General features: G+C 37.5%; 1 protein-coding gene across 1 annotated transcript in view; it reads right to left on the reverse strand.

The window, feature by feature from the left end:
* The window catches only part of PIK3C2G (phosphatidylinositol-4-phosphate 3-kinase catalytic subunit type 2 gamma), a 196,636-nt gene that overhangs the window by 31,242 nt on the left and 137,574 nt on the right, over positions 1-27,820 (reverse strand). The window contains exons 24-28 of the mRNA XM_065742527.1: positions 27,204-27,360; positions 20,820-20,929; positions 12,784-12,976; positions 12,114-12,235; positions 7,123-7,231 (exon numbers count right to left, since the gene is read on the reverse strand). Coding sequence (XP_065598599.1) covers positions 7,123-7,231; positions 12,114-12,235; positions 12,784-12,976; positions 20,820-20,929; positions 27,204-27,360 — 691 coding nt within the window. The remainder of the gene's footprint in view (positions 1-7,122; positions 7,232-12,113; positions 12,236-12,783; positions 12,977-20,819; positions 20,930-27,203; positions 27,361-27,820) is intronic.

A 27,820-nucleotide genomic window follows, 5' to 3' on the forward strand; every position in this document is an offset into this window, starting at 1 on the left:
ATGAGTCTCTTATCGACAAGATGTATTTCATGTAGCATTTGTCTTGTTTCAGTTTGACAAGATGTGGCATGATTTGTGCAAGGAAAATAAAAAAGGAAGAGTTTAGTGACAAGTACAGATACTGAGGAGTTAACATGTGGGTTTAGCAGACAGAAAAACAAGAAGTGTATGTGCAGCATGGTGGTAAAATTAGGCAACTTGGATCTATTTTAGCAGTTGTCTTTTATTTTTCATTTCACTGTTTGGAATTCTTCCTCCCACAATGATTTCTTTTTCCTTGAAAAAAAAAAAAGATATGCTAACAAAATTTTCCTTGAAATTAAAGTCAATTCATTAACATATTAGCAACAGTAGGCTGCCAATATACCTGTCTGTTCTAAGCATGAGTAATTATTCTCTCATCTCATGAGGACAGCTTGGAGCAGAAAGTCCATGCACCTGCTTCAGCTTTTAACAGCTCTAAACCGCCAAGTTGCACTTTGTGAGATCTCCATTTGTTCTTTCAGCACGTGTCCCAAGGGCAGGAAATCTCTAGGGTTCTTTCGAGTATATTTTTGGCAGCTCAGACTTTATTTGACAGTACAAAAATAAGTAGAGAAACTTAAGCAGACCTTTGAGCTGAAAGATTTTGAGAGAAGTGGGCAAGAATTGGAAGGAAGAGTACACTGCCTTGAAAGAGAAATAAAGTGTTCCACAGTGAGCAGCCTGGTGTTCTGCCTCCTCTTCACATACTCTTTCATCAACAAGTGAACATATCACAGAATCACAGAACTGTAGGGATTGGAAGGAACCTCTAGAGATCATCAAGTCCAGCCCCCTGCCAGAGCAGCTCCCTAGCCCAGGTTGCACAGGTAGGTGTCCAGGTGGGTCTCGAGTGTCTCCAGAGAAGGAAACTCCACCACCTCTCTGTGCAGCTGTGCCACTGTTCCGTCACTGCACTGTGAAGAAGTTCCCACGCGCATTTGTGCGGAACTTCCTATGCTTCAGTTTGTGATATATTGAATAGCGGTTTATAAACAGGAGGTGGGAAGATTGTTTCAGGGGAGAGTTTCAAATTCTCATTCTTAAAGGAGAAAACACTCTGAAACAAAGGACAGTTGGTTTAGAAAAGCAAGTGGAATTGGTGCAGATCATTCATTGTGCATGAACATGATGGGCGCAACACTGCAGTGCCACAGCACTAAGTTCAAAGCACTCTCTTTCTGAGTGTCGATCTTACCCAATGGGAACTGAAGCACGTGGAGAAGCAGCAAGACTAATGTTGGCAGAAGAAAAGAAAAGGCACAGGGCTTCAAAACAAATGGAGGTGCTCTCTTACAGATTTGCTGCACTAGATATTCTGCACACTGATACTCAGAAGGCAACACTTTCAAATAATCCGTGTACTACACAGAATCTTCATGTAGATTTCCATCAGCCAAGTGAGTAGTTTCCTTCCAAAGCTCATCCCTCTTCAGCAAAGTGCCAAAGCACATGCTGAACTTCCAGGTGATTCCCAAACCCCGCTGGAGTCAATGGGACGTCACTTAAATAGATTCCAAGTCCAAGTCTGAAGCTCACGCTTGGAGTTAAGTATTAAGGGACGTTTTAGGAAAGTCTCCTATAGTTGGCTAACCATTCTTATCTCATTAGATAATTATTTAAAAGGTGATGTTGATATTTTTCTAGATCACCCAAAATTATTAATATTGGGGGGTTGAGCCAGGTACATACAGGTGCATCAGTTCTGGTCTGGTTAGAACTCAAGCATGACCTTTATTCATCTATTAGCATAAAAGGGACAAATTCTGCCTCCACTTACACTAGGATGCAGCTGAAATAAGCAATTTCAATGGCATCAGGGAGCTGGCACATCCTTGCACCACTGTAGCACAGCAGAATCTGTCACTGCTCTCCATTAGTGCCTAACTAGAAAAGCACTCTGCTGTTAGTGAAACACAGCCAGATTTCAAACCAGATTTAATTTTGTTAAGAAGAGCAGTCTTTCTGCTTTCAGCTCTCTTTTCAGCTGTGTTAAGAGAAGATTTGAGGTCAGAGAACACCCATGCACCTGTTATACTTTAACAGGTTGGAAGAGCAGCAGGAATGAAAGAAACCAGAAAAAGCTGACCTTGAAGCAGCTATTATTACTTCAGGAGAGGACAGGGGAAAAGAGGAGACTTTAAACCCTCCCCATTTTGGCTCTGCTTGATATCTGCCTTCAGGAATAAAGGAGTGGTGGGAGTTTAAGGGATCCACAAACCTTAGGAGCACTTTGTATCACTGAGTTATGTAATTCCATACAGGCGCTGTTAGAGCTGTTTTCTCAGCTCTGTACATCCGAAGTAGCTCCAGCAAATAAAATACAAATGAAATATGGGAAGCTCTTATCAAACTGTTACTTTAATAACAACTGTTAAAACATTACTCACTCCAGAACCACACCACGGGCCTGGTTTTCACTGTACGTTTGAAAACAAGTGAATGTAATCTACAACCATTTCCATTTACATCAACTTCATGCCCTTTCACATAGCCTTCAACTCACCATAATACTTTTTATAGAACCTATTCATACCTATTCAAACTGTAACTGTTTGCTTACCTTCCTGCACTAGTTTATCTCTGGCCCCAAAGTTTAAAGATGATTGGATACTTAATCTGAAAATTTTTATAGAGGCAAAATCCAACACACTTCATCTCTTTGTACTAATTAGCTTACTGTGCACCCACACTTGATGATTTTTTTTTCCATCATCAGTACCAACTGTGATAAACAGCCGCCCTCCAATGTCCCTATCCACCAATATCACACACAAAACCAATTGATGTGAAAAATACAGGACAAATTGCATATGCTCATTTAAGGCTTTGTAGTTTATTAAGATCACTACACCTATCCAGTGTCTGAACTGTGCTAACAATAACAAATTAAATGCCACTTCTTTTACAAAGTGAGAGATGAGGAAACTATCCATAGAAAGTTACTAGCTGGCTGGAGGTACTAAATACAGAGCATTGCTATACTGAAAATTGCTTGAGATTCATTTTTGTATTTCATTTGAAATTCCCAGGCCAGGTGCAAGTTGTCCTTTAAAGATAAGCAAGAAAACATTCAGCTTAGTCAATATCTGACATGCTGCTGCTTGACACTAGGGCCAAGAGCGGACTCAATTAATGGAGACTTACCTTGCTTTTGTTTCCACAGTGAGCAGGCAATTTCCTACTCCATTTTTGTATAAAAATGACAAGCCACTAGGGCAGCCCTAATTAATATATGTTGAGATTTGAGCTGCATTCTCTACTCAGCCCATCACTCAATTGGAGTTAAGAGTGAAATAGAGAGAAATGTAAATGTACGGGGCAGCAAACGACTTTTGCAATAGGTTTTACTAATACTGTAAATGTGTATTTCTGTCATCTTCCACATTTCTCACCTTCAATTTATTTTTCCTTAATGTTTCACCAGTTGTTTGTGGCACAACTTGGTTGCTTTGCCATTTAATGAAGTAAAACTCACAGAGTCTAATCAGTGTGGAATATGTAACCTTGCTTATCCTGATTCAAAATACCCAAACATTTCATATGGATCAGTCAGCCAGCAACACTGCTGCTAGTACAAAACTAAATATTCTGATGATGTGAGCACATGTATTGCCATTGATTTGAGGGGAGCTGAATGAAACTTAAAAAGATGCTGAGACACGTTTTTGATCCTGCCCCAAATGACTCAATATGAAAATTGACTTTTGTGTTTTAGTGGTTGATGTTATGAATATAGCTTGTTGTTTATGTACAAAGTCTGGCAGCACAGTTATTTATAACTGTATTAGCCTGAATATATATATTTTAAAGCTCTCCTATTCTAGGAAATTCTTCAACAAATGTCTAAAGAATAAATCAATCATTGAGGTTTATAATCAAAGTAAACCACAAACTTGATAAAATTCTTCAGATAGAAATGGACGTAAGCACACATTTACGCATTTAAACTGGCCTACCAACAAATATCTTCACCAGCTGATGTTTCTGCACTTGTTGGATCTAACACTTGGCATTTTATTTCTTGAAATAAGAGTGTGAAGAAATTTTTTATTCCATTTGAGCTACAGTACAAATGAGAAGGCAGCTGTTTCCTACATACCCTTCTTTGTTCAATCTATTTAGTAGAAAAGGTTGGTGACATTCTGATCTACTCTTAATCATAACACAATTTTCATAATCAAAACTGAGACTGGACTGAAAAGCATGCACTTAAGGCACGGCTGAGGAATGAATTTGGATATAATCCAATTCTTTTTCATTTCTAGGAGTTTTAATTACTTAACTGGGAGAACCAAGTGTGCAATTGTTCCCGCATAGACTCAACTAAACCCTTTGGTGCTGAAAAAAGGTGGTTGCTGGTATCCACTCAATCAGACTAATGTGTTTACAGTGATTCAGTGTTAGGAAGGCTATTTAATATTGAAATGACACCTTTTTCCTTTTTGGCTTAGCACCATCCCAGACAATGCTTCAGGTTACCACAGAGCTAAAGTGTACTTTGCAGAAAGAAATGGCTGTTCTGAGAAAGTATGTGGAACTCTGTTCTACAGGCATCTAATCTTAAAAGATTTCTTCTACAATTTCTAAATTAATTATTAATTCCTACATAGTTTTACTCTTTAGTAGGAATGACAGTTTGGTAGTGCTTGAGAACAGACATCTCCCTGAATGGTTTTGGTCAGGCTATCTAGTAATTTTAGAAAAAGGACAAATTTAACTGCAAAGTGGTCCTAGGCAAGAGGAGAGACAAAATAATTGTGCTTATTTTTATCAAGAAAGCCTCCTCGCTTGGCTTTCTGCTCAGAGTAAAATGAAGAAGACACAGTGACACTTAAAAAAAAAATAAAGTCATACCAAAAGGAGAACTGAGAAAGAAGCCTTCAGGAGGGAGTACAAAGGAAATTATCAACTGTCTGGTCTCCTTTTTCTATGTGGGTCAGGATACAACAGTCTTTTCTAAATTTCACACGTCTCCCAGCAGGAGAAGCATACTGAAGTAAAAATAATGATTCAATGTTTATAGAGTATCGATAATTCTAATAGTTATCACCTAAAATTGCAGGGTAGATACGTGTGGTTAGCAAGCTGATTTGCAGCATGCAACAGCACTTAATAGACGGAAACAATCTGCTCCTTACTCCATTTTTTATCACGCCTTCTCCAAGTCCTGCATACCAGCAGCTATGCAGTCCTCTTAGGCATGTAATTGTTTTATTCTCCTCATGGTTTACAGGCTGTACCAGACTTGAATGGCTTTCAGCAGCTGAACAGTCTGGCATGTCTGTATAGCTCCACTAGACCAGTTTAGAGCCACACCAGCATTTGTTCTCAAACAGATCTGCTCACAGTTCCCTACAAATACCATTTTCATGGTTGTGTCCTCTTTCAGCAGCAACACAGGAAAAATTCACCCAGCTCCACAATCATAAGAGGAGGGAGACGAGGAATTAGGAAGCCCATTGCAAGGCAGCATGCTCTGACTGATTATTAGACTTCACAGACCATGGAGCAGGAGGGAGAGAAGGGCATCTGGATGTCACTGGGAAATGTTTTATTACTATCCCATGGCTTTAAACAGTTTAACTTTTAACCACAGATCAGGCTTCAGAAGTACAGCAATGCTTGGTCCAAATAGAAAATTCATGTACCTTACAGCAGCCCAGAGCACAGAAGAAGATAGAGGGCTCTTCATTTCTAGGTCACTGGCTTATATTTGTTTTTCCTCAGCTGCAACCAAAAGGTGCTAATGTAAAACAAACCCACGAGTCTACCTTGAGTGACAGAAAATACGCAACAATTAAACTCAATCTGTGCAGTTTATTTAGTGCAGTCAGTTCTAGGAGTCAAACACCCAAGTCAGCTGTCTGTGCTAAATTAGGTGCAACGCTGTGAAACACGTAAGACCTACCATTGGAAAATTTCAATTTCAACTCGGCACAGAATTTTTATTAGTACTAATAAAACTCATGTTTGCTTTACATATGAACAGTTTCCTCTTTAATCCCCACTGTACAAACACATCTGGGAAAGTTACGTAGGTAGACAGTAAACATTTTTTCCCTCCTGCAAGATGCTTGAATATTTGAAGAAAAAATATCCCACCATACAACCCTTTTGGCACTCTAGACTGTTGATACTATTAAACCAAATCAGACTGAGTATGTGCTGTAGCCCTGAAGCCATGGAACGTGGTAAGGGCCATCTGGCAGAGACCCAAGCTCCACCAGAGAACATGTTACCAGTGAAATAGCAGGGAGATCATACCCTGGCTCCATTACTGTGCTAGCCTCTATGTAACCCTACGGTCTAACATAAATCATTGCTTTTTTCTCTCTACTCAACAGTTTTCCTGAGAACTGATGGTCAAAAGAGACACTCTCTTTGCTCAGACTCTGGTGTTGTTGAAAATTCAACTTCTGAAGTGATGCAACATTATTATTTAACACAGTGCTGGGGTACAAGAGGCCCCTGAGATGCTCTTGGTCCCAGCTTCCACAGTGTTGAGGTGCATAATTGATAAAATGAAGAGTCACTTTTGGTAACTATTGCAACTTTCCATTTTGAAACAGGAGAAAAATATGAAATCTCAAGAAAGAATGAATAAAAACCTGACAAGTTCAATGGACATAATGTATCATTTTGATAATAATGAAATAACCTGATTTCCATTTGTTTGTAAAGTCATTTCTTTGATATGTTTCTTAAATTTGAAAATGAAGAGTGTTTATAGTATGAAAGAAAGAAACTTCTCCTTTTAAAACTGTCAGAATTGGACTTCTTCAATATTTCAAGATGTACTCCTCTTTTAGACATTATATTCCTCAGAACGTACTCCTTACTGTCAAAAATACAGTGAATCATTACTTCTGGATGGCAGTTAAAGGAAGAGAAGTTATTTTGAAAAATATCCTGCCTGAAAAATAAAACTATTTTTCAGTCACTTTTGTTTTGTCTTAAGCTCTGATGAATCTTACAATGGCTTCATCTCAAAATGACTGCATTAGAAGTGTCATTTGTGGCATTTATTTTTCAAATGAAGCAATTGTACAACACTACTGACAGCCACATGCAAATAAAACAAATATTGGAAGTGCTCACATTTGCCAGTTTTCTTGTTCCACTTAATAGTTGCTTCAGGTAGAGATTCAAATCCCTCACTCTTTTATGTTCAAGATCCGTAAAAGGTATATGCCATGAGTGAGGAAACCTGCAAGAGAAAAATATTTGTAATTATTACTCTTCTACTCTGTTTGCTGAAAATATTTCCCACTCTATTTGACAGAAAAATGTTCAATCTTTCCAAGATGTTCTGCAGGTAGGTGAAAGGATGAGTATAGTAACCGCAGGATTGTTTACCTTCTGATTCTCATTCTTTTCTGATGATAGTTTGATGGTATTCTGTTTCATACTGTATTTTTTCTGTCTAAATAAATTTATTCTAAATATACATGCTAAAGAACCCTATAAGGCAATTACTCGTGTTTTATTGTATCTAAATACTTCTATAAGTTTGTCCTTTATGATACTGGGAAAACATCTTTTGCATAGCGCATAGCACAACAGATCTCTGATCTCAGATAAAGGCTCATGCTATTCAAAGCCTTGCATTACAATACTGAATGCTTTATTCTTACAGAAACAATGTGACATTTTATATTACTTGCTTTTTTTACCTTAGTAATTAGAGTGAAGATAAATTTTCAGAACAGGTACCTGATCCCATATGCAATTTCAGGTACAACTACAATAAAAGTAATATATGAAAACAAACTATCATTACAATAACAAAATCAATCCCAACAAAATCAGTAACGGTAATACTAGCAATGTTTCATAGAATTTTAATGAAGATTAATTTCATTTCAATTTTATAAATGAACTTGTCACAGAATGATCTTAGGTCAATTTTCAAATGTTATGAGTGAAAATGTCAAAATCCAACATTTTTTTCACTTGAATCATCTTTCTGTTTTAGGAAAAATGCATGTTAGATGAGTCAGAAGGTTAGATTTTTTGCAGACATAGAATCACAGAATGGCTTGAGTTGGAAAGGACCTTAAAGCCCACCCAGTTCCAATCCCCTGCCATGAACAGGGCTGCCATCCAGCAGCTCAGGCTGCCCAGGGCCCCATCCAGTCTGGCCTTGAGCACCTCCAGGGATGAGGCATCCACAGCTTTTCTGGGCAACATTACACTTACCAGTTTACATTAGCATTGCTCTGACAGGAACTGTTTCTCTCAAGTTGAAGGGGCATTTTAAATCTGTGCTAAACTGCATGGTTGTTTTTGTTTTGTTTTGTTTTGTTTTTTTTAATAGGTTTTATGATATAGATTACTAATATTAGGATTTTTAAACTAATATTCTGCTTTATGCCTACTAATCTATGTGATACAGAATAGTAGAAGTTTTGATCTGGGTCACATTTCATGTTACATTGCCACTGCAAACGCTTAACAGTGTATTGCTTACAAGCATCTTTTTTCCTGGTACAACATGATTTATCCAGGAGATCTCAAGAGATACCTGAAGGCTTCAGACAAATGACTAAAGAGGCAACTAGCGGCAAAATACACTGCAAAGAGACACTTGGCCAGCCTTTTGAAAGACAGCTGGTCAGCTCCTGCTTTGAATGGGTTTTACACAATTCCACAGCTCAGTGATAAGATGTCATCAGCTTTTCAAAAGCCAGCCAAATAGCAACACATGGAGCAGTGGATTCCCACCCCTAGAGAGGAACACTGGCCAGCATTGCAAACCACCCAGCTGTAAAAATGACACAGCAGCCTCACCTACTGAAGATAAAATGACCAAAGATGATTAACCTACACATTTTTCTTACCAAGAGATTCAATGTAATTAGATTTCATGAATTGTAATTAGACCTATTGGGTTGGGGTTTTTAGCTTATTTTGTAACAGAAGGCCTTTTCTGAAAAGAACACTGATTAACGAGACTTTATAACTCTTTTAGGAGAGGACAAGACTTCACGTATCTTGTGTAATACTTCTGAGGAAGAACTCAAGAGTTGCTATAATTTAGTCTGTAATTAAAATGGCAAAGGGACAGGATGATAGCACCATATTATATGTACAATCTTTTTGTTATTTTTGCCTATAGCATGGAAAGTTTAGGGCTTAATTAGACACTGTACAAATGAATAATGAGAGTCAAATCTTGTCTCAAGAAATTACAATGGTAGGATACAACAGGGCAGGTGATGTGCCACGACCTGGGATTCTCATGTATGTCAACCGTACAGGTAAAAATAGAACACAGGTCATCTGACACACACAGATGGCCTGTGACTGTTCTGGGCTCCTCTGTGGCACAGAAAGGATTTCTTTCAAAAGTTGCTAGTGAAGATCTGCTAGGAAGCAGCATAAAATAAATTAGGCTGCATAACACAAAGAGAGAACTCTGGCTGTAAAATGCTGGCCCTCAGAAGACACAGCCTAAGCACGGCCAAACTGAGGACAAATACATGCATTATCTATAACTTTAGAGACACTGCTGATTGATGGCACCCAGAACTCTGCTGCAGTGAAGGACAATATGAACCTTGTAGTAGAACTGAACACTTATTTAAAGCTCCTTCATGCTTTTACTGAATAGCGCCTGTGTATGAAACCAACCTTGTACTTGTGAAAGTATTTTTATTTGAAAAGTATGTTCCAAGTTGATTTGAGCTTTGCATCTACTTTAAGGAGATCAGATAAAAGTAAACTTCTGCCATTTTGATACATCTTGGGAACCAGATCTCATTTCCCATGAAAGAAGGAAGCATAAAGAGCATTTCTGTGTATAAATTATTTCACTTATATACTTCACTGAATGAAAAGATTTTTGGCCTTCAAAAAAACCACATAACAACACTATTAATTTTCTGTCGAAAACCAAATAAGAGATGGTGCCAGAGTACAAGCATTTGTTTGGGGCAGCTGTGCTCTGGATTATAAATATAGGATGAATGTTTATATACAATAGCATAATTTCAGATGCTGAGAACTCTGAGCTTTTGCCATTAGTTTATTGAGACGAAGCCAGTATTTAGAACCTCTATGAGGCAGATTCATACTGTGATATTTCTTCTTAATGAGACATAAACATATACAATTTCATGAATCAATACAAAGCAGTAACCAAATCCTTCCTGTTAGCAGTTCCAATTATTTGGTAATATCAGACATTTTATTTTTCAATCATACATTTTCAAATTGCCTTTGTGGTTACATTATGAAAGAAGGCTTTTGCCTTCTGTTGAGGCCTTTGGCATTGGCCAGTGCTGGCAGCTTGCGTCACACAAATTAATGGCCTCATATGGTATGTCAGTTCCAGTGATAACTTCCTATAAATAAGTAGTTTAGGTTTTATTATAACAATAAAATGTGGAGTACATTAGAAGTCTCCAACCAACAAAGGTACATTAAAAAGCAAATCAAAGCATTAACGTTAAAGATCATTCATACAAAGAAACATCATAAAATGTAGCACTTTAACACAGTCTTGGGGAAAAATCACTGAGTGACAGTTTACTGCTGAGACTGAATTTTGGCAATAAAGGTCTTCAGGTCTTAGATACAGCCTCAGTGTACGTAGATTAACCTTCTCTGGGTTCTGGAACTCACATGTGCATCAAAAATATAAGCAATTTTAATAAAAATAGATGTATGTGAAAAGTAGCTAGTACTGTTTTTGAAACTCACTACAGGGTTTCTTATATCTATGCATTTCTAAAGAGAAATACATTTTTCTTCAAAGAGATATTCTCACTGTTTATAAAAAAGAAAAAATGAAGCCAAACCACAAATTGCTACTTGTTAAATATTTTATCTTCCAACCTAATTATTAGCATGCAAATGGCTCCAAATCAAGACTATGAATCAAGCACTTTTGGTGTGCAATGAAATTCCAATTCCCATCAGCTTCTGCAGCCAGTTAATGTGGGCAGTCATAATGAGTCTAACTGGAACCAAGGAAAAATCCCCCAGGTAGGGAAAAGGTGCTACAGAATTAACCAATATAAAGCCATTTAACTGAACGACTCTCACAAACTCAGGAGAACACAAAATTTGGATCTAAAATTCACTGAATTTATTTTTACAGTCAAAATCATTTTGATTGTGGATTTTTACTTCAAGTTGAACATCAAAGACTTAATTTTTTAAGGGATATTGTCAGAATCTCAGCCTGGCACAGGTAAACTATGCATCTTTTTAGTCTTTTTGTTTTGTTTTTGTTTTATCATAGATTGAGCTTGAAGTAGGTCTCATATTAGTTGAGGCAGCATGACTATCTAGGAGACTACTTTGTTGTCTATGGTGTATATAGTAAAATACTACATACAATATTATATTTATACTTCTTATTTTACCAAAGTCACAGAAAATTGTTTTATAAGGAAAAGGTGTTTTATGTAAGATAGAATTCTTCAGAATATTCAAATTGAGAATGAACATAAATACCGATAAAAAGGAATACTCATAATCACTGAAATTAATGATAGCTTGTTTTTCAAGAGATATTAAACTGTCATTATTATTGAGTGAAGCAAAGCATAACGTATTTTTTTGAGGGTCTGGGAGTGCAAATATGGTTATTGCATATTTCTCAGCTGGGGAGCATGAACATCTTTTTGTATAAATGTTAATAATTGCAGTCAGTATCAGAAATCAGCTTGTTTCTGTTATGTGCCTGTGTGGACATTTCTACACTGGTTTAGTATACTAATTTTTCTAGGAATTTTGGCCAGCATTATGAAGAAAATAAAAATTATTAAATGCTCTTTCACATATTTAATTTAGTATATACAATTTACCCTTTATTTCAGAAATACTTGTGTAAGGAGCAAACTGTTCCCCTCTTCTCCACCCATTAAAAAAAAAAATATATATATAAATTGGGCTGTCACAATACTCTGTGATTCAGTTTCTCCTAGGCTGAACAGACAGTAGAAGATGACTTGACAGTAAATGTATCATTGCCTTTGTGATTCTAAAAATACACCTTCTATACATTTTCTTACACTTTTATCTGTGCACAGAGACAACCATTTAACAGCAGAATAACATTTATTAACATGCTGACTTACTCTGGGAGTGCACATGATGGAAACTGCTTCTGGAGATGGCTGTGAAGTTCTGAGAACTGGCCAAATGATTTCTCCACAAAAGTGACCACATTGCAGGTTTGCACCACCTGGACTAGATATAGCTGTATTGGGGAAAGAGAAGATGCAGTAAAGACAAATGATCAGAGAGGCACATTAAAAAATATTGTACAAGACAAAATAGAGGGTGATTTTTACAAAGAAAAAAAATTCTTTAATATAGTGCCAGGAGCCAGAGAATTCAGTTTGTAATTTATAGCTTTTGCTGCATAGAAGGAGAAACTTGCCTGGATAGCATACAATTCAAACACTGAAAGATCACTGCAGTGCGTGAAAACTAATAATGCACCATTAAAGCATCATATAACAGTCTGCAATTTCTATTAGGCTTCCTAATTTCGTGCCATGCTTTCCTTCTGGATACTCTAATTAGCTCTTGATTTATTTTTCACTACAGGGCAGGAACCTTTCTCCTTAATGGCTCCCTGCTAATAGCTGTCTGCCTGGTGTTCTTTCTCTCAGCTACCTCATTGCTTATGGCACTCCTGTGATCTTTTCAATATGGCATGGGCACATCCTCTATAAAAGAGGGGGGAGAGTGTATGAACTCACAGAGGAATCATGAAAGATAAATAAAGAACGTGACACGTACGTAGTCAGACTTTTTGTTGAACCCCAAAATGGTGGCTCTTGCAATTGACTTTTCTGCATTCAGCATCATCCATTCTTGAGGGACAGTCTCTCGAGACGGAAGCTTTGCAGAGCCCATCAGTGACATGTGTGCGAGTGTGTGGATCAAATTATTGAGCTTGACAGGAAAGCACTCCAAACTTTCCTTTATTTTCCTGAAGAACAAACAGAAGAGACTGTATTTATATATCTCTTTGGCTTCTATTGATTTGTAATTTCATGGATACAAGTACCAAAAAACCCAATACCTAAAAGCTGCCTCACATGAAGATGTACCCATATACATACCAACTCACCACTATTTGGAACAATACATTTGCAGCCATGGAGCCTAACTACTTAGAAGACCATTTTTGCTGTAGCCTTACTCATAACTCACTTTGGGGATGTTATTTTTCATAAGGAGGATACCACCATGCAACAGAAATAGTCAGAACATTTCCATGTGTGTTTTGAGGGATTCCATGGTGGAACAACATCTGCTCTTAGCATTTACTTCCTCACTGCACTAATCTCACACAGACTTAAATGTGTTTGCAGAAGGCTAAGCGTCTCTCATGTCCAATTTGTAATCTAGCTGTGCAAGATGTCTTGCTAAATCCGTCACCCAGTTTTTAAAAGATCAGTGCTTGTGGAGCTACTTAAGATATTTAAAAAAGAAATTTTGTCCTCTCATCTCCCCCCCAATGTTTTCCTGTGCAAGGAGTATCAGAACATACTTCTAATATCCTAAAGTTTTGAGATCTTCTGTCAGAAAAGCCACAGTGGATAGAAAACTTCCCAAATACACATGTAGATATGTTGTGCAAACTTGTTTTGACATCAATGTGAACTCAACTTGAAAATGTGAGAAAATCACTGCTCTTTGAAGAATAATATGCAGTGCTCATTAGTAAATACTTGCCCTTCTGAATTAAATAACTAGTTAAAATCTATTGAAAATACGATTTTTGTTTTCTGTTTTACTGTTTAGTTCCGTGGATCTCTGTAGATATTCCGGGTGAGTTCTGATGTCATAGAACTACAACCCATTAGTTTCAGGTCATATAGCAACAAACCACTATCAAATTGAATTGATCTCTTTTTTTTATCCCTACTTTGAACTATCACTAACTAGCTTTCAAGAGTTGACATTACCCTTAACCACCTTCACCATGGCCTCTTTAAAGCTGAACAGCTTCACCTGACATTTAAAATTAAATTCTTATTCATGGTCTTCTGTATGGGCGGGGTTGCATACTGCAACCAATTGAAATCAACTCCATTAATTGCATTAGCTTGATTTTTATAATCTCAGATGTTTTGGTTAAAGATTGTGGCTTCACAGAGGCCATCATACCTAAAAGAATATCCTAGCTGTAGATAGTTCCCCAGCTTGTTCCATCTAACCCGAGATACCATTCAAAATACTGTGAATTTACCATACATTGACTAGGGTTACTAAAACAAGGAAATGAGATGTTTATGTTTTTCGTAATGTAATAAACTGAAAAGTATCTTTGAATTGATTTAGTTAATTACCTTATTAACTACATTTTCAAGAAACAGATACATAAAGACTATTTAATACATGACACAATTAACACTCAAATGGAAAACAAGAAAATAAATCTCATTTCAAAAGACAGTACAAAATCAATTCAGTTCAGTGATTAGTTAAGCTGCACCTGAGATGAACATTTATTTTCCTAAAAACTTTTAAGCATTTAATTTAATCCAGAGTTTAAACACTTGATAAATCACTCTGACATGATTTAAGTATAGAATTTGTAACTTGGCCATACTGTAACAATGCAGTTAGGGAACCTGCAGTGTTATTAAGAGTCAAGTTTACTTTTCAAATAAAAACAGTTCATTTCAATTTACACAAAAAAAGGCCTTTACTTATAAATTAGTGATAGAAATCAAGTATTAATTAATACTTGATTTCTATCATTAATACCAGAATACTGCTGTTCAAACAGTTCAGTATTTTAATGGTTTGTTGTTCTTTCCATGAGTACATTAAGCCTCTAAAATGCTTTTAACACCAAGATTGTTAATAACATACCTTATCTAAACCTAAACAGAGGCTTTTGCTGCTATTCCTGCAGCTTTACTCAGTGAGCTAAATGCTTGCATTTAAAATAAAATAAAATGTATGCAGTTTTTCCCCTTATATATTTTTCTTTCTCTGTACGCAGTCTTTCGTCTTATAATAGAAAGGATGAAGCAAGCCATATGTCCTGTTATGAACAACAAAGCCTTTTTGCAATTTTGATGACATTTCAATGTCTTCACAGCACAGTAGAACTCCAGTTACACTTGTCTGCATTTTCTTTCAAGGGTGAATTGGCCTAAGGAGACTCATTATCCCATAGCCTTCAAAAGCTGATTTTTATTTATGAAACAGTGGTATACATCAAATACATATGCCATCTTTTTAAATTTTGCAGCTCTTCTTCTGTTGTGGATTAGATCACTGACCCAATGTACTGCATTGTAGCAACCTGATTTACCCTTCTGACAGGATTTTTTAAGTTAATGCTAAGAATCTGTGCTACAACTTGCTCCTTGAGCTAACTGAGATCCCTTCTCTTTTCTTCAGCCACATTAAGTTAGACACAGATCAACAATTTGGTGAGGTCTTGAGCATCTTCTTGCTCCCTACGTCATTACCATCTTTCCTGTGGCAAAAGTGAGATTTGCCCTCACATTGATGTAAAAAAATATGTTTCTAAGTTATTTGAGAGCTCTGGTAGCCAAAGCAAGAATTAGTACTTAAAGGTCTTTAGATAGTAAAATTGAAGTTACCTAAATAAAAGGTACCAAATTCACAGACCCATCAGAAAAACAAACAAAACAAGAAACTGTCATTAAATTGAGTAAGACTAGTTGTGGATCATAATATTCCTAACACACAAACCTTAGGCAGCAACATGATTTTTTATGATACAGATCGGTGTCTGACCTATTTCTCAGAAAAAATGATTTAAATGCCTGTGATTATTCAAAGGCAATGCTTTCTACTTTTGGATCACACTCTTTCTACAGAACTATCAAGTTACAATCAGGTGAAACACACATGGACAGCTCGGTGGCTTGTGAAAACATAAATAGGCTTTGTTTTATTTTTCCAAGAGTGCCTAGTAATAGCTAGTACCTTGATTTTAGGTAGTAGACATTTCTCATGAGAGAGGTGTTCTGGGATATGATGCCTAGAGCTTTCTGGACAGACCAGTCTTCCTCCACATCCTTTAAAGACCACATGCACTCCTGACTTGTCCAGGTCTCAGTTTTTGTATGTATAATAATAAATAGTCCCACTGATCTTCATAATCCTTTTTTTATTCACTTACCATGGTATCCTTCTCTTTTCCATCTAGAGCTGAATACAGCTTGGAGTACAATGAGTAAAATTTATCTTTGTGGGATTCCCAGAACATGGCATTTCATTTCTGTCGAAACTTTTCATCCATTAACTTAACAGGCTCAATTAAAAAGAAAATAAAATTAGGTAGTATGCTCTCAGAAGCTCTACAGAGACTTTCAGAACCTTACTGCTTACAGGTATAGACCTTTTCTGTTTTTTACCAACATGTTCATGGACAATTGATAATCTTTCTGTGCAGGTTTTGTGTTTTGTGATAGCTCTTCAGTTTAACATCTTATTTCTCACTGTGATAGTATAGAGGCAATAATTCAGTTCTCTTTACAAACTGATTGAGCTCAGCTGAGAGAAAGTTTAGTATGGTAGTTTCATACCTGTCCTATTAGAGAAGTCACCAGCTGTCACTGATGTTTCAGCTACTTGGAATATTTCTTGCTGGAATATCTGCAGCCACCTCAGAAAGAGGGATTGTCTGATCAGCTTGAGATTAATGTCATATTTTGAAAGGAGTTGCTATGAATTGTCTGGTTTTGCAACTGCCCGCATTTTCAGCTTGGAGTGGATGTGTCTGATCTGAACAACGACAGGTATCGAATAAATGATAAATAAATAAATAAAGATAGCAGCTGACCCAAGCAGAATCCTCCAGTCAGCTGGCTGAAGATGTGCAGTGGTGTTTGATGGTAATTGTCAGATTTACAGTGCCTTTCCTATTCATAGGTTTCTATGAGTGAGTTAGACTGCATACTGCAGTCAATTGAAATCAGCTCCATTTATTGCACTAGGCTAACTGTAATCCCTTAAAAATAATTCTAGATACATATTATGCATATTGCTTTAGAAGCACATAAAAAATGTGGCAGCATTTTTCAGGCAGCAGATGACACCATGCTGACATTTGAAGACATCTGCAGAAAACCAAAGAGGAAATCTATATCCAGAAGTGAAATGGCTTTCTTCTTTCCTTGGTAAAAATGAATTCCAGGGAAAGAGGAGGAGGGAGGGGAAAGGATCAAATTGAGTTTCAAGGATCAAGCTGAGTTCAGGGCAGATGCTGGAGAGACAACAATGTTTCATTTGGCACTAGGTGCACAGAAATGACAAGCAAACACAGAAACTCTTGTTTAACTCTCAATCAGTGCACTGTTTATTCATGATTCGACAGTGTGACCTTCCAGAAGGCTGCAGTCTGTGAGGTTTAATGCTGCTGCTCATCAGCTTATAATAGTGAACTGACTCAATGTGAGAAGAGAACAGTACACAGAAATGAGACCACAGATTACTGAGCATGTCTTAAGTCAAGAATGAGAACAAAAGAGTTTGGTAAAACACAAAATATTTTACAGTTCTGAAAGGATTTGGATGCTGAATTTCAAACTCTGGTGTTATAATTTTGTTGGCTAAAAAGATGAAGGACGCAGAACAAATAAACATTGTTTTGCAAGGAATATTTATGACATCAGCCATCATATCATGCTGTTTATAAGAAACAATGGAGGTAATGTCAGTATTATTGCTCAAATCAAACTCAGGCAATTGGTAAAAGCAACATTAAGAGAGAAATGTTCTTCTCATATTTCCACTAGCAAAAGTTTGTGCTTTTGAATAGATATACTATATGATAGAACCTGAAATAATACAATAAATACCAAGTACTTAGAACAGTCAATAACTCTCTGTTGGCAGTTTTTAACATTCCAATGACAACACTCCTTATCTAGAAAAGAACTTTTTCAAAGCATTAAAATTTTCTGAAAGAAATTATTGAGAAAAAGCAGCTATGAATTAGAAAGGATTTGAGGGCTCCTGGAAATTATGTTAAAAAACAGAGTTTCCAATTTCATTTTGCTTTCTAAAAAGAACTGGAGAAATAGATTCAGGAATAAAGCACAGAGAGACACTGAGAAGTACAATACTGATTTTTTTCTCACCTGGATCTCTGTGCAAAAAGAAAGGAGGGAAGAATTTTTTCTGAAGGACAGTATAAAGTCAACATAAGTAATAGTAACATTCCTGGAGGTAGGCCAGAAAATGCTTATACAGAGGGTAAGTCTTGAATGGATTTGGGTATTAAGACATCCCAAAGACTGCCTGGAAACAGTTTTCAGAAATTAAAATACAGCTGAACATGAAGCCTGGTGTTCTAACCATGTTTAAATATGTACAAATGTTACTTGATGCATGCTTTGAATTAACACAAATAATGTTCAAAAATGAATAGAAATCGGAATAAATCATGAAAAAGCATGACGTAGAAGGAGATCCATAAAAATTCATGAGCTGATGAAAAGAGACCTTGTACATGCAAATGAGCATATATAATAGAAACATACACTAGGAATATTACAGAAGAAAGTATGAACCATAGCAATATCTGACTTTTCTACAGATATAATGTTTTCTTTGGTCAGTAACAAAATGAAAGAAATTGTAACAATAGCCCTAGAGTGTTCACTATGACCAGTAACAAATTGAAAGAAACGAGAACAGCCATAGAGAGTTCACTAAAAGCATTTTAGCAGAAAATAAGTTTTCAAATAAGATCTGAATCAACAGCGTTGTGCGGATGTGCAGCATGAAGTTAGTTTTATTGGGAGAACAGATCTTCAGTGTCAGGTACAGCTCTGAAGTCCTGCACTTCTTCCAGCCTCAAAACACAACAACCACCTCACCCACTTGCAAGAAGGTGTGTGGAGATGCAGTCTTGCCCTGAATCCAGCCCTCATCCTTTATCTTCAAACTAAGCAAGACTGGAGTGACTTTAACCGTAGCCATAACCTTATCCTTACATGACTGAAAACTATGCTGATGCTTTCTACTTCCAAAAGAGTTCTGGGCACTGGCTCTGAGAGATACTAATGCAATTTTCACTCTGAAGAGTCACATTTGGTTAAGTAAAACCTAGTCCTTTTCCTCTAATTAGGAAAAAAGGTTTTTCTAGCCACGAGAAACAAAACAGTTACACAGACTATGTGAGAATCAAGACTTCTTTTAACTAGAAGCTGCATGTTTCCTATTTGAAGTAGAAATATAAGTCTGTAACTTGGAAAAAGTGAAATCTTAAAGGAAAAAATAAGGTAGGAGTTGCCAGTAAATGTGAAGCTGTAACTAAATTTTAAAATAAAACAATCTTGTTAAGGCACAAGAGAGAAAGCCTCTGAAGAATATATATATAAAGGAGAAAAATCTCAGTGTTCTGCTGTGTGTAAATCAAGGGAATGGCATTTATGAGAAGCACCCTTCTTTCTATTCAAAGGGTATGAACTATAAACTCACGAGGTCTCTGCTTCAGCCTTCTCCAAACCTGCAGCCACAGACTTGGATTCCAATAGATGCAAATCACACATGTAAACAATGCAATTTGGATTGGCCAAAATCTTCATATGGGCATATGTAAGAGTATTGAGAGTGGCTCAGCTGCTCCAGCTGAAGCTTTCATCCCATTTATTCATTGCAGTGTGCTCTGTGGCTGTACTGAAGGGTACAGCGATTGCTCTTGCCTTTAGGCGATTTGTGCAGTGCAAAGGACTGGGCTGCTTTATGAGTTTCCTTTAGTGCTCTGAATTTGAAAGGACTCGGAGTCCATTGCTGTGAACTTGACATGCCTTACACTTGTGCTGGAAGAGGTCAGAGGAGTAGGACCTGCTGTGCATGTGTATGTGGTATCCAGGATGCTGTGAATTCATACTGTCTTTTGGAAACCACAGTGCTGCACAGGACAGGCTCTGACAGGGAGAGACTTTTTCATACTGTGCCTAGCATGGGAAAGTGAGTTTCCAAATACATTCAGTCTCTATTCGCTTCACCTAGAGTATCATCACATAAACAGTTGGCATTATATGTAATGCACAGAACTGTTCCAGAAGATCACAATTGCAGGCTTCAAACTGATTTTATATAGGTCATCTGTAGCTCCTCATCATTAATCCCCTGCTATTAACACAAACAAGTAAAAGGTTTCATTATCCTAATACAAATGAAGCATTAAATATACCTATATTCACACACAATGCTTTTCTATTATAGATCTGTTAAGTGCTTAGAAGGAAGAATCATTACATTATTACAGATGGAGAAACTAGCTAACAGGGAAAGTAACTTGCCTGAAGCAACAAAAACAGTCAGAAGATCAGAAAAGGAAATACAATGTAGGAATTCTGAATATTCACACAAATCAAATGTTTTTATGGGGAAATTTTACCAAACATTTCGCAAAAATTATGTAGACTTTTATTATTGTAATTGCTATTATTATTTACATAAGATCATTCAAACATTAATTCAAAGCATCCACAGTCCAAATACTGTTGTATGGAGCAAGTACATCTAAAAGCTGAGAGGAGAGTTGTCTGCAAATAGGCCAGGGTGGTTTCACCATGCCAGTTGAATAAAAACTGTAGGCACTGAATAAGCGACTTCCTATATACGTACCACAAATGCACAACTGTGAGAGAAACTTGAGGAGGTTGGTTTTGAAATGAATAAAGAGTAGACTTTTAAATTAAAAGTAATCATGCGAAGACCAAGAGTCCTCTTTTGTGTAATTTCACTGATTACAACCTCTTAACATAACAGCTTTGCTTCATGCCTGAAGGAAATAAACTTGCAGTGCTATATGCAGTCCTTACCTTGTAAAGTAGCTTGTAGCCTGAAGGTCTGAGTCCTGAGGCCGGAGGTTATCATACACATATTTCAGATCCTGAATGCTGTTCAGCTCAGGCAATCCTGCATGCAGCATCTTTACAAATAAAGAAATACCATTAATCTGTTGTACTATATAAAATAAATTAAATGAAGCTAACTAAGAAAAGGAAGGATTTATACAGGAACAATTTCTAGAACACGAAGTTTTGCTGATCTTTAAAGTGTTTTTGAAGCTATATCAATGCCTGGAACACTAAAATGAACAAATTGCATTGTAAATCTTCACACTGAGATACCAGAAAAAGTGATTGATCAAAATCACCAGTCTATTTTAGCAACCTGTTTTCCCTTCAGATAGGATAATCTTAGTATGTGCATTGCTAATCTTCCTTCATCAACTTTTAATAATGTTAAAGGGAAGGCAACAAAATGCTGGACAAAACAAGCCACCTGAGTAGAAAACACATTTCTTTATGTTCACAGTATTATCCAAATCCTAACACAATTTAGTGCAACATCACCTTCTCATCTATAATTACTGATTCCATTACCAACCTAGACTCCACCTGTAAAATGACTGTTTATTCCAAATGTAACCTTTCAAGTCAGTGGAGGAGAAAGGTTACGTTACATGTTGATTCATAATAGGAACCTTGACCTTGGTACTCAGAACTGCTCTCTGAAGAAGTGCAACATTCCATATGCATGATGGATGGAGTTTTTCTAGTTAGTTGGTCAGCTTAGTTTCAGAAGACAAATAATCCAAATATTTCCCTTGCAAAGTTACAACACAGTTGGTAGTGCTGACAGCTGAGTGTATGCAATTGCCCATACATCTCTCTCCGTGCATTGTAAAATGTCAACAACTAGAATCATTTTGACTCAATTCAAAACCAAAGTATTTTTCTCAATGACTGCAATAAGTGGAGAATTATGTTCTTTCTTGTGTAATAGAGAAAAAAAATCACTTCTTCACATAGCTCAGAAGGAAACGTATATGAATTTGAACTCAATGCTGTGCATTCTTCATTGATATTTGATGCAGAGAGAAAGTCCACGGAGTTTTGCAGAAGGAAACACTGCTTTTATTTTAAGGTTTGGTTGAGAGAGAAATAGAAGAATTGGAAAAAGGATTTTTGGGTGGTCCTTTTCCTTATTCCTTTTTATCTTCCCAAAATTTTAAAGTAAAATTTCAATATTCTGTATATGCTATTTTTTGGCATTATGAAAAAAATCTTACTTCATGTCAGGCCCAGTCAGTAGCATCACTAGACAGTTAGATTACTGTCACACTGCTCAGCAAGGAGCAGAATGCTCAATGAGGTGAACAGATCTGAATATAACCTGAATAATCTTTAGCTATTTGCTAAGGCAAGAAATGTCTTCATCTGGACAGTATCTACATAGCGTTTTACTGGCACCTTTGTCCTTCTTGCTCTACATGGCACAATTTGTTTCCAGTCCCTTGGTGAAAGAGATGTCTGAAAATTGTGGCTGGTGATACTAGATGCTAATTTGAGAAAGTATGGAATAACTGTTGAGAAAACAACTATAGGTTGCATAGGAAAACTCAAATGTCATCAGATGCCAAAGAGTCTGCAATTACCCCCTCACTTGGTCACACATATGTCTTTACCTACCCTGCTTGATCTTTTTGGGCCTTTGTATACTCACTGACTGAAGTTGCCTATGCTTTGTTTGGGCCTGGATTCGGAACTGGTGTGTGAACCATCCCAGGAAAAATGAACAGTCTTGGTATGCAGTTCCTGTAAGCAGATCTCCAAAACAAGGATGTTTCCTGATCTTCTCTTCTCAGATGTTATTACTGAATTGTAAGAGCTGTAGTGTCTTGTTTGGAGACAGGAGTCTCAAGACCTAGTTCTTCTCTGTCTAGGCACTGTCTCTTGTATTATAGTATTACCTCTATCTATTTCTTGATCCAGCAAGTGGATCAACTACTTGATATCTACTGTCACCTCTAAGCCTCTTTTAATAATATTCTACTTGAAAAATCTTTATAAAAGTAATGGATTGTGCACTTTTTTAAATGACTCAGAAGGTGTTTGTGTCCTCCTATCAATTTCTGCTCTAATAGTTCACATCAATTCTTCAATAAGAGTAAAGCTGATGAACCACAACCATTTTACAGCTAAATCTGCAAACTTTTGGGTCACCCACAGATGTTTCTGCTTTTGAAAGTGATGGAAACTTCATGGATAATTTCTTAATCCCAGAAGAAAATGTTGTAACAGTTCTAGAAATGTGCTGCTCATCGCTAAGAAAAAGCATAAGTCCTTCACTGAGCAAAAATAAGTTATGGTTCATAGACATAATTTGTTAGAAAATGATGACAGTTACTGATCATTCAGAGCACAGTTTACAACTCCCACCAAGCTGTACTTTTTTGGAAATGGCCTTACTGTTTGGATTTTTTAACCATGCTTTATAAATAGCATCTCATAAAACAATGTGGCAGGGGAAGGAAAGGCAACGATGCAGATTTCCAGATATTGGAGATATCTTAGACTGTTATCAGTATGAATAGGCAGTGGTTAGTTTATCTTGTTTCTTGATGATAACATAATATTTTACATGGAAATGAATTCAAATTGGAACTTTTTCACAGTTTATTTAGTTTTCCAGAAATTATCCATGTAACTAAAGATTTTTATACTGTTTCTGACCAAGACTCCATTTCAAGTGCATAACCAGACTTAACACTTTCTGGTTTGGATTAGAAGGGACCTTTAAGATCATCTATTTCCAATCTCCTGCTAAAGGCATGGACATCTTCCACTCGGCCAAGCTGCTCAAAGCCCCATCCAGTCTGGCCATGGACACCTCCAGGGAAAGAGTAATCCACAGCCTCTCTGGGCAACCTGCTCCTGCGTCTCACCATCCTCACAGTAAAGACTTTCTTCCTAATATCTAGTCTAAATCTACCATCTTCCAGTTTAAAGCCATTTCCTTCCATCCTGTTGCTACACGCCCTTGCAAAAATTCCACTCCTAGCTTTCCTGTAGGCCCCCTTCAGGTACTGGTAGACTGCTTGTAAGGTCTCCTTGCCTTTTCTTCTCCAGGCTGCAAAGTCCCAGCTCTCTCAGTCTGTTCTCATAAAGGAAGGTGCTCCAGCCCCCTAGTCATCTTCATGGCCCTCCTCTGGACCTGCTCCAACAGCTTGATGTCTTTGTTGTGTTGAGGGCCTGCTATGGTTTTATTATTTTTGTTATATTATTGATATTCCACATCATGACATCATGTGGTGTCCAGAACCAGACACAGTACTCCAGATGGGATCTCATGAGATCAGACTAGAGAAGCCTCTCTTGACCTCCCTGGAAACACTTGATGCAACTCAGGATATTGTTAGCCTTCTAGGCTGCAAGTGCACTCTACCAGCTCATGTTGAGTATTTCATCAACTGACACTCCCAAATCTTTCTTCTCAGGGCTGCCCTCAGGCCATTTTCCACTCAGGCTTTTCTCATGGGTTCCTGTACTGCTTGGAAGAGGAAATTATCATCAATGCATTCCAAGAACCTCCTTGATTGCTGGTGCCCTGCTGTGTTGTCTTTCCAGATACTGGGTAGTTGAAGTCCCCAGTGAAGAGAATATTTTATAAACACAAAGCTGCTCCTGTCTGCTTACAGAGGGTCTGCATCTACTAGGTCTTCTTGATCAAGTGGCCTGTAACAGATCCCCCACTACAGTTTGTCCTTCCTCTGATTTCTGTTTAACCCATGAGCTCTCTGTCAGCTCCTCATCCATCCCAGGTGGAGTCCCATGGATTCTGGCTGGTTGTTGATATAAAGGGCAACACCCTCTCCCCTTCTCTCTTGCTTTTCTTCTTACATTCCAGTTGTGAGAGTCATCTCACTATATCTCAGTGAAGCCAGTGACATCATAGCTCTGTAGACATGCACATGCCTGTAATTCTGTAATGCCTGCAATGCCTGTAACTGTAACAGGATGGAGATCAATGGTGAGTGGTATGCCTCCATCTTGGAACAGGTGCTGTTTAATATCTTCATCAGTTACATTGACACTGGGATCAGGTACAACCTCAGCAAGTTTATGGATGACACCAAACTGCATGGTGCAGTCAACATGAACAAGAGATGAGATATTACCAAGAGAGACCTAGGCAGGCTCGAGCAATGGGCACAGAACCCCATGACATTCAAGAAAGCCAAGCACATTGTCTTGCACCCCCATAGAAGCACCAACTGGGGGATGTAAAGGATGGAGCAGAGACCTGCTAAGAGGGACTTGGGGTCTTGGGCAAGCTGGATATGAGCCAGCAACGTGCCCTCTCATCCCAGAAAGCCAACCATATATTGGGCTGCATCAAATGAAACTTGACCAGCAGTGGAAGGGAGGTGATTCTGCCTCTCTGCTCTGCACTGGTGAGACCTCCCCCAGGTCACTGCACCCAGATGTTGAGTCCTCAGTACAGGAGAGCCATGTACCTCTTGCATCCAAAGGAGGGCCACAAAAAATGATCCAAAGGATGGAACACATTCCCTGTGAGGACAGGCTGAGGAAGCTGGGGCTGTTCAGCCTGGAGAAGAGAAGGTTCTGGGGAGACAACAGAGGCCTTTCAGTATCTAAAGTGGGGCTATAAAAAAGAAGGGGACGGCCTTTTTATCGGGGTCTGTTGTGAGAGGACAAGGGGAAAAGATTTCAAACTAAAATAGGAGAGATTTTGACCAAATATAAGAAAAAAAGTTTTTTATGATAAGGATGGTAAGGCACTGGAACAGGTTGCCCAGAGATGTCAATAACCTGTCCTTGGAGGCGTTCAAGGTCAGGCTGGATGGAGCTCTAAGCAACTTGATATAGCTATGGGATTCCCTGTACACTGCAGGGGGGTTGGATTGATGACCTTTAAAGGTCCCTTCCAACTCAAACAACTCTATGATTATATGAATCTGATTCTATGACTATTACTTCTCCTCAAAGATCAGGAGAAACTAAAAAAGATGCAACATGCCCTGAATACAGAGAAAACCAAGTTTTCTTCAGGGAAAGTTAGCTAGTTATTTCAGAGCTCCTGCTGAGAGCATTCTCTTTTTATTATTCCAGAGTAATCTAACATCAACATCTCTGCAGATTGCAGAAGAAGGAATTGACTTTATTGAGGACCAGGAGGTGGGCAGATTATGGAGGTATATTTGCAGACTGCAGTTTTAGGCAGAATAACTGATGTGGATGAGAGTGAATGGGTGCTCCTTAGTTTTCCTGAGACTCTTTCACTCCATCTTAGGCAGTATTTCCCAGATCTGCTTTCTGCAGTGCTTTCAGCTAATATGGTTGCTAGATATTTGTGAAGAAGGGTTAAGTGTTTTGGCAGTCTCTCCTACTTCGTAGAGGGTAATCACTCAATGTACCAGTGCATGAGAGTCCATGAGCAAGCAGAGCCATGATGAAATTCTTGCTGTTTCTCCCCTCTCTATTGCAGAAATTAGAGATGACAGAGCAGTGTTTACAGAGCAAAATCTTGGCTATACTGCAGCCTCATTAGGGATTCCATTTATAACCTTGCACAGAAGTTTTCATGCACAAAACAGTTACCTAGGTTTTGCATTAGATCCTGGTCATAAGTTTTGGTTTAATATTGTTAGTAAGCATCTAAACAAATACTAGTCAATTTAATATTCTAATTTTTCCTGTGAGAGGGGAAAATGATTAACCTTTCATACACAAATAAATATCATCATACAGAAGTTATGGAATTTGGTATAGCACATGAATCATTAGGAATGCTCAAGGCATAAAGACACCTAGGGATCTTAAATATCTATACAAAAAGATTTTAATAACTCTTTTAGTATGGGTCATTCTATTTGTATTTGCCATCCTAAGAAGGGAGTATGGAACTGTGCACAAAACAATTTAAGCTGCATCATTGTTAGCTTCACTGCTGCTATATATTCTTACATCAGCCAGTTAGTAAAACATTTACTGTACTTTGTCTCACTGTATTTGTGATCAAGATGAGTAAACAACTGCTTGAAAATCTAATAAATAAATAAATAAAATAATAGAAGAAGGACAGAGTGATATTTCTGAATCTAAAATCTCCACCCAGATTCTTTCACACTTGTCGGCTTTTTTGTAAAAACTAATGCATTAAAAGAAGGAAAAGAGGGGGAGAAGGGGGATCCAGGCAGCTTAGCTTTTCTTTTCTCAGAAATTAGCACATGAAATTGCACAGTTTCTTTGCTGAGGAAATGCTGGCGCTGACATTTTCTGAGAGCAGCTGATACTGCCTCAACTCACAGTGCTACAGGAGGCAGCAGAGAAGTACTAAAAGGGAAGAAGACGCCCGTTGAAATTGATTTTTGGTTTCATCCTCTAACTTCTTACCATCTCCAGCAGGTTCAAGAGTAACTGACTGTGTTTCCTGACTATATTATAAGCTCGACAACAAAGCTCCACAAACTCTTGAAAACGCTGTGGAGTTTTTCCACCTTCTGTGATGAAGTACTCCATCTCTGATGTGAAGATGAAAGGAGCTCGATCCCTTGAAAAAAGAGCAATTACATAAGCAATTTCACTTAAAACAGCATATCATGCAAGGCAGTTAATACTTGTAACTCTTTATTCACATCTGTTTTTCCAGTATTACTCCCTCATTACTTCACTTCTCCTTTCTTCAAGTGTAGACTGGTCTATTGCTCTGTCTGGTACCCCTGACTAATTAGGACAGAGACAAGTCACACAGCAAGAGCTTCCTAGTAAGAAAGACAACAACTTAAAAGGACATATTTATTTTTCTTTGGCTTTTTTTTTAATTATTTTTTTATAATTTATTCATTTTTTATATATTTTTAAGTCTCGTTACTTCAATTTCTTGACTCCTGCCTGAAAGTGGATCTGGAAATATGTTCTCTCCAAGTGTTGAAATTATTAAAGATTTTTCTCAAACAGGATGGGATATAAATATCAACTCCCTATTTGTCAAGAAGTGTATTTAAAAAAAA

This window comes from Cyrtonyx montezumae, unplaced genomic scaffold (assembly GCF_038088225.1).
Source record: "Cyrtonyx montezumae isolate F1298 unplaced genomic scaffold, pur_monq_1.0 scaffold_3, whole genome shotgun sequence".
Classification (NCBI taxonomy): Eukaryota; Metazoa; Chordata; class Aves; order Galliformes; family Odontophoridae; genus Cyrtonyx; species Cyrtonyx montezumae.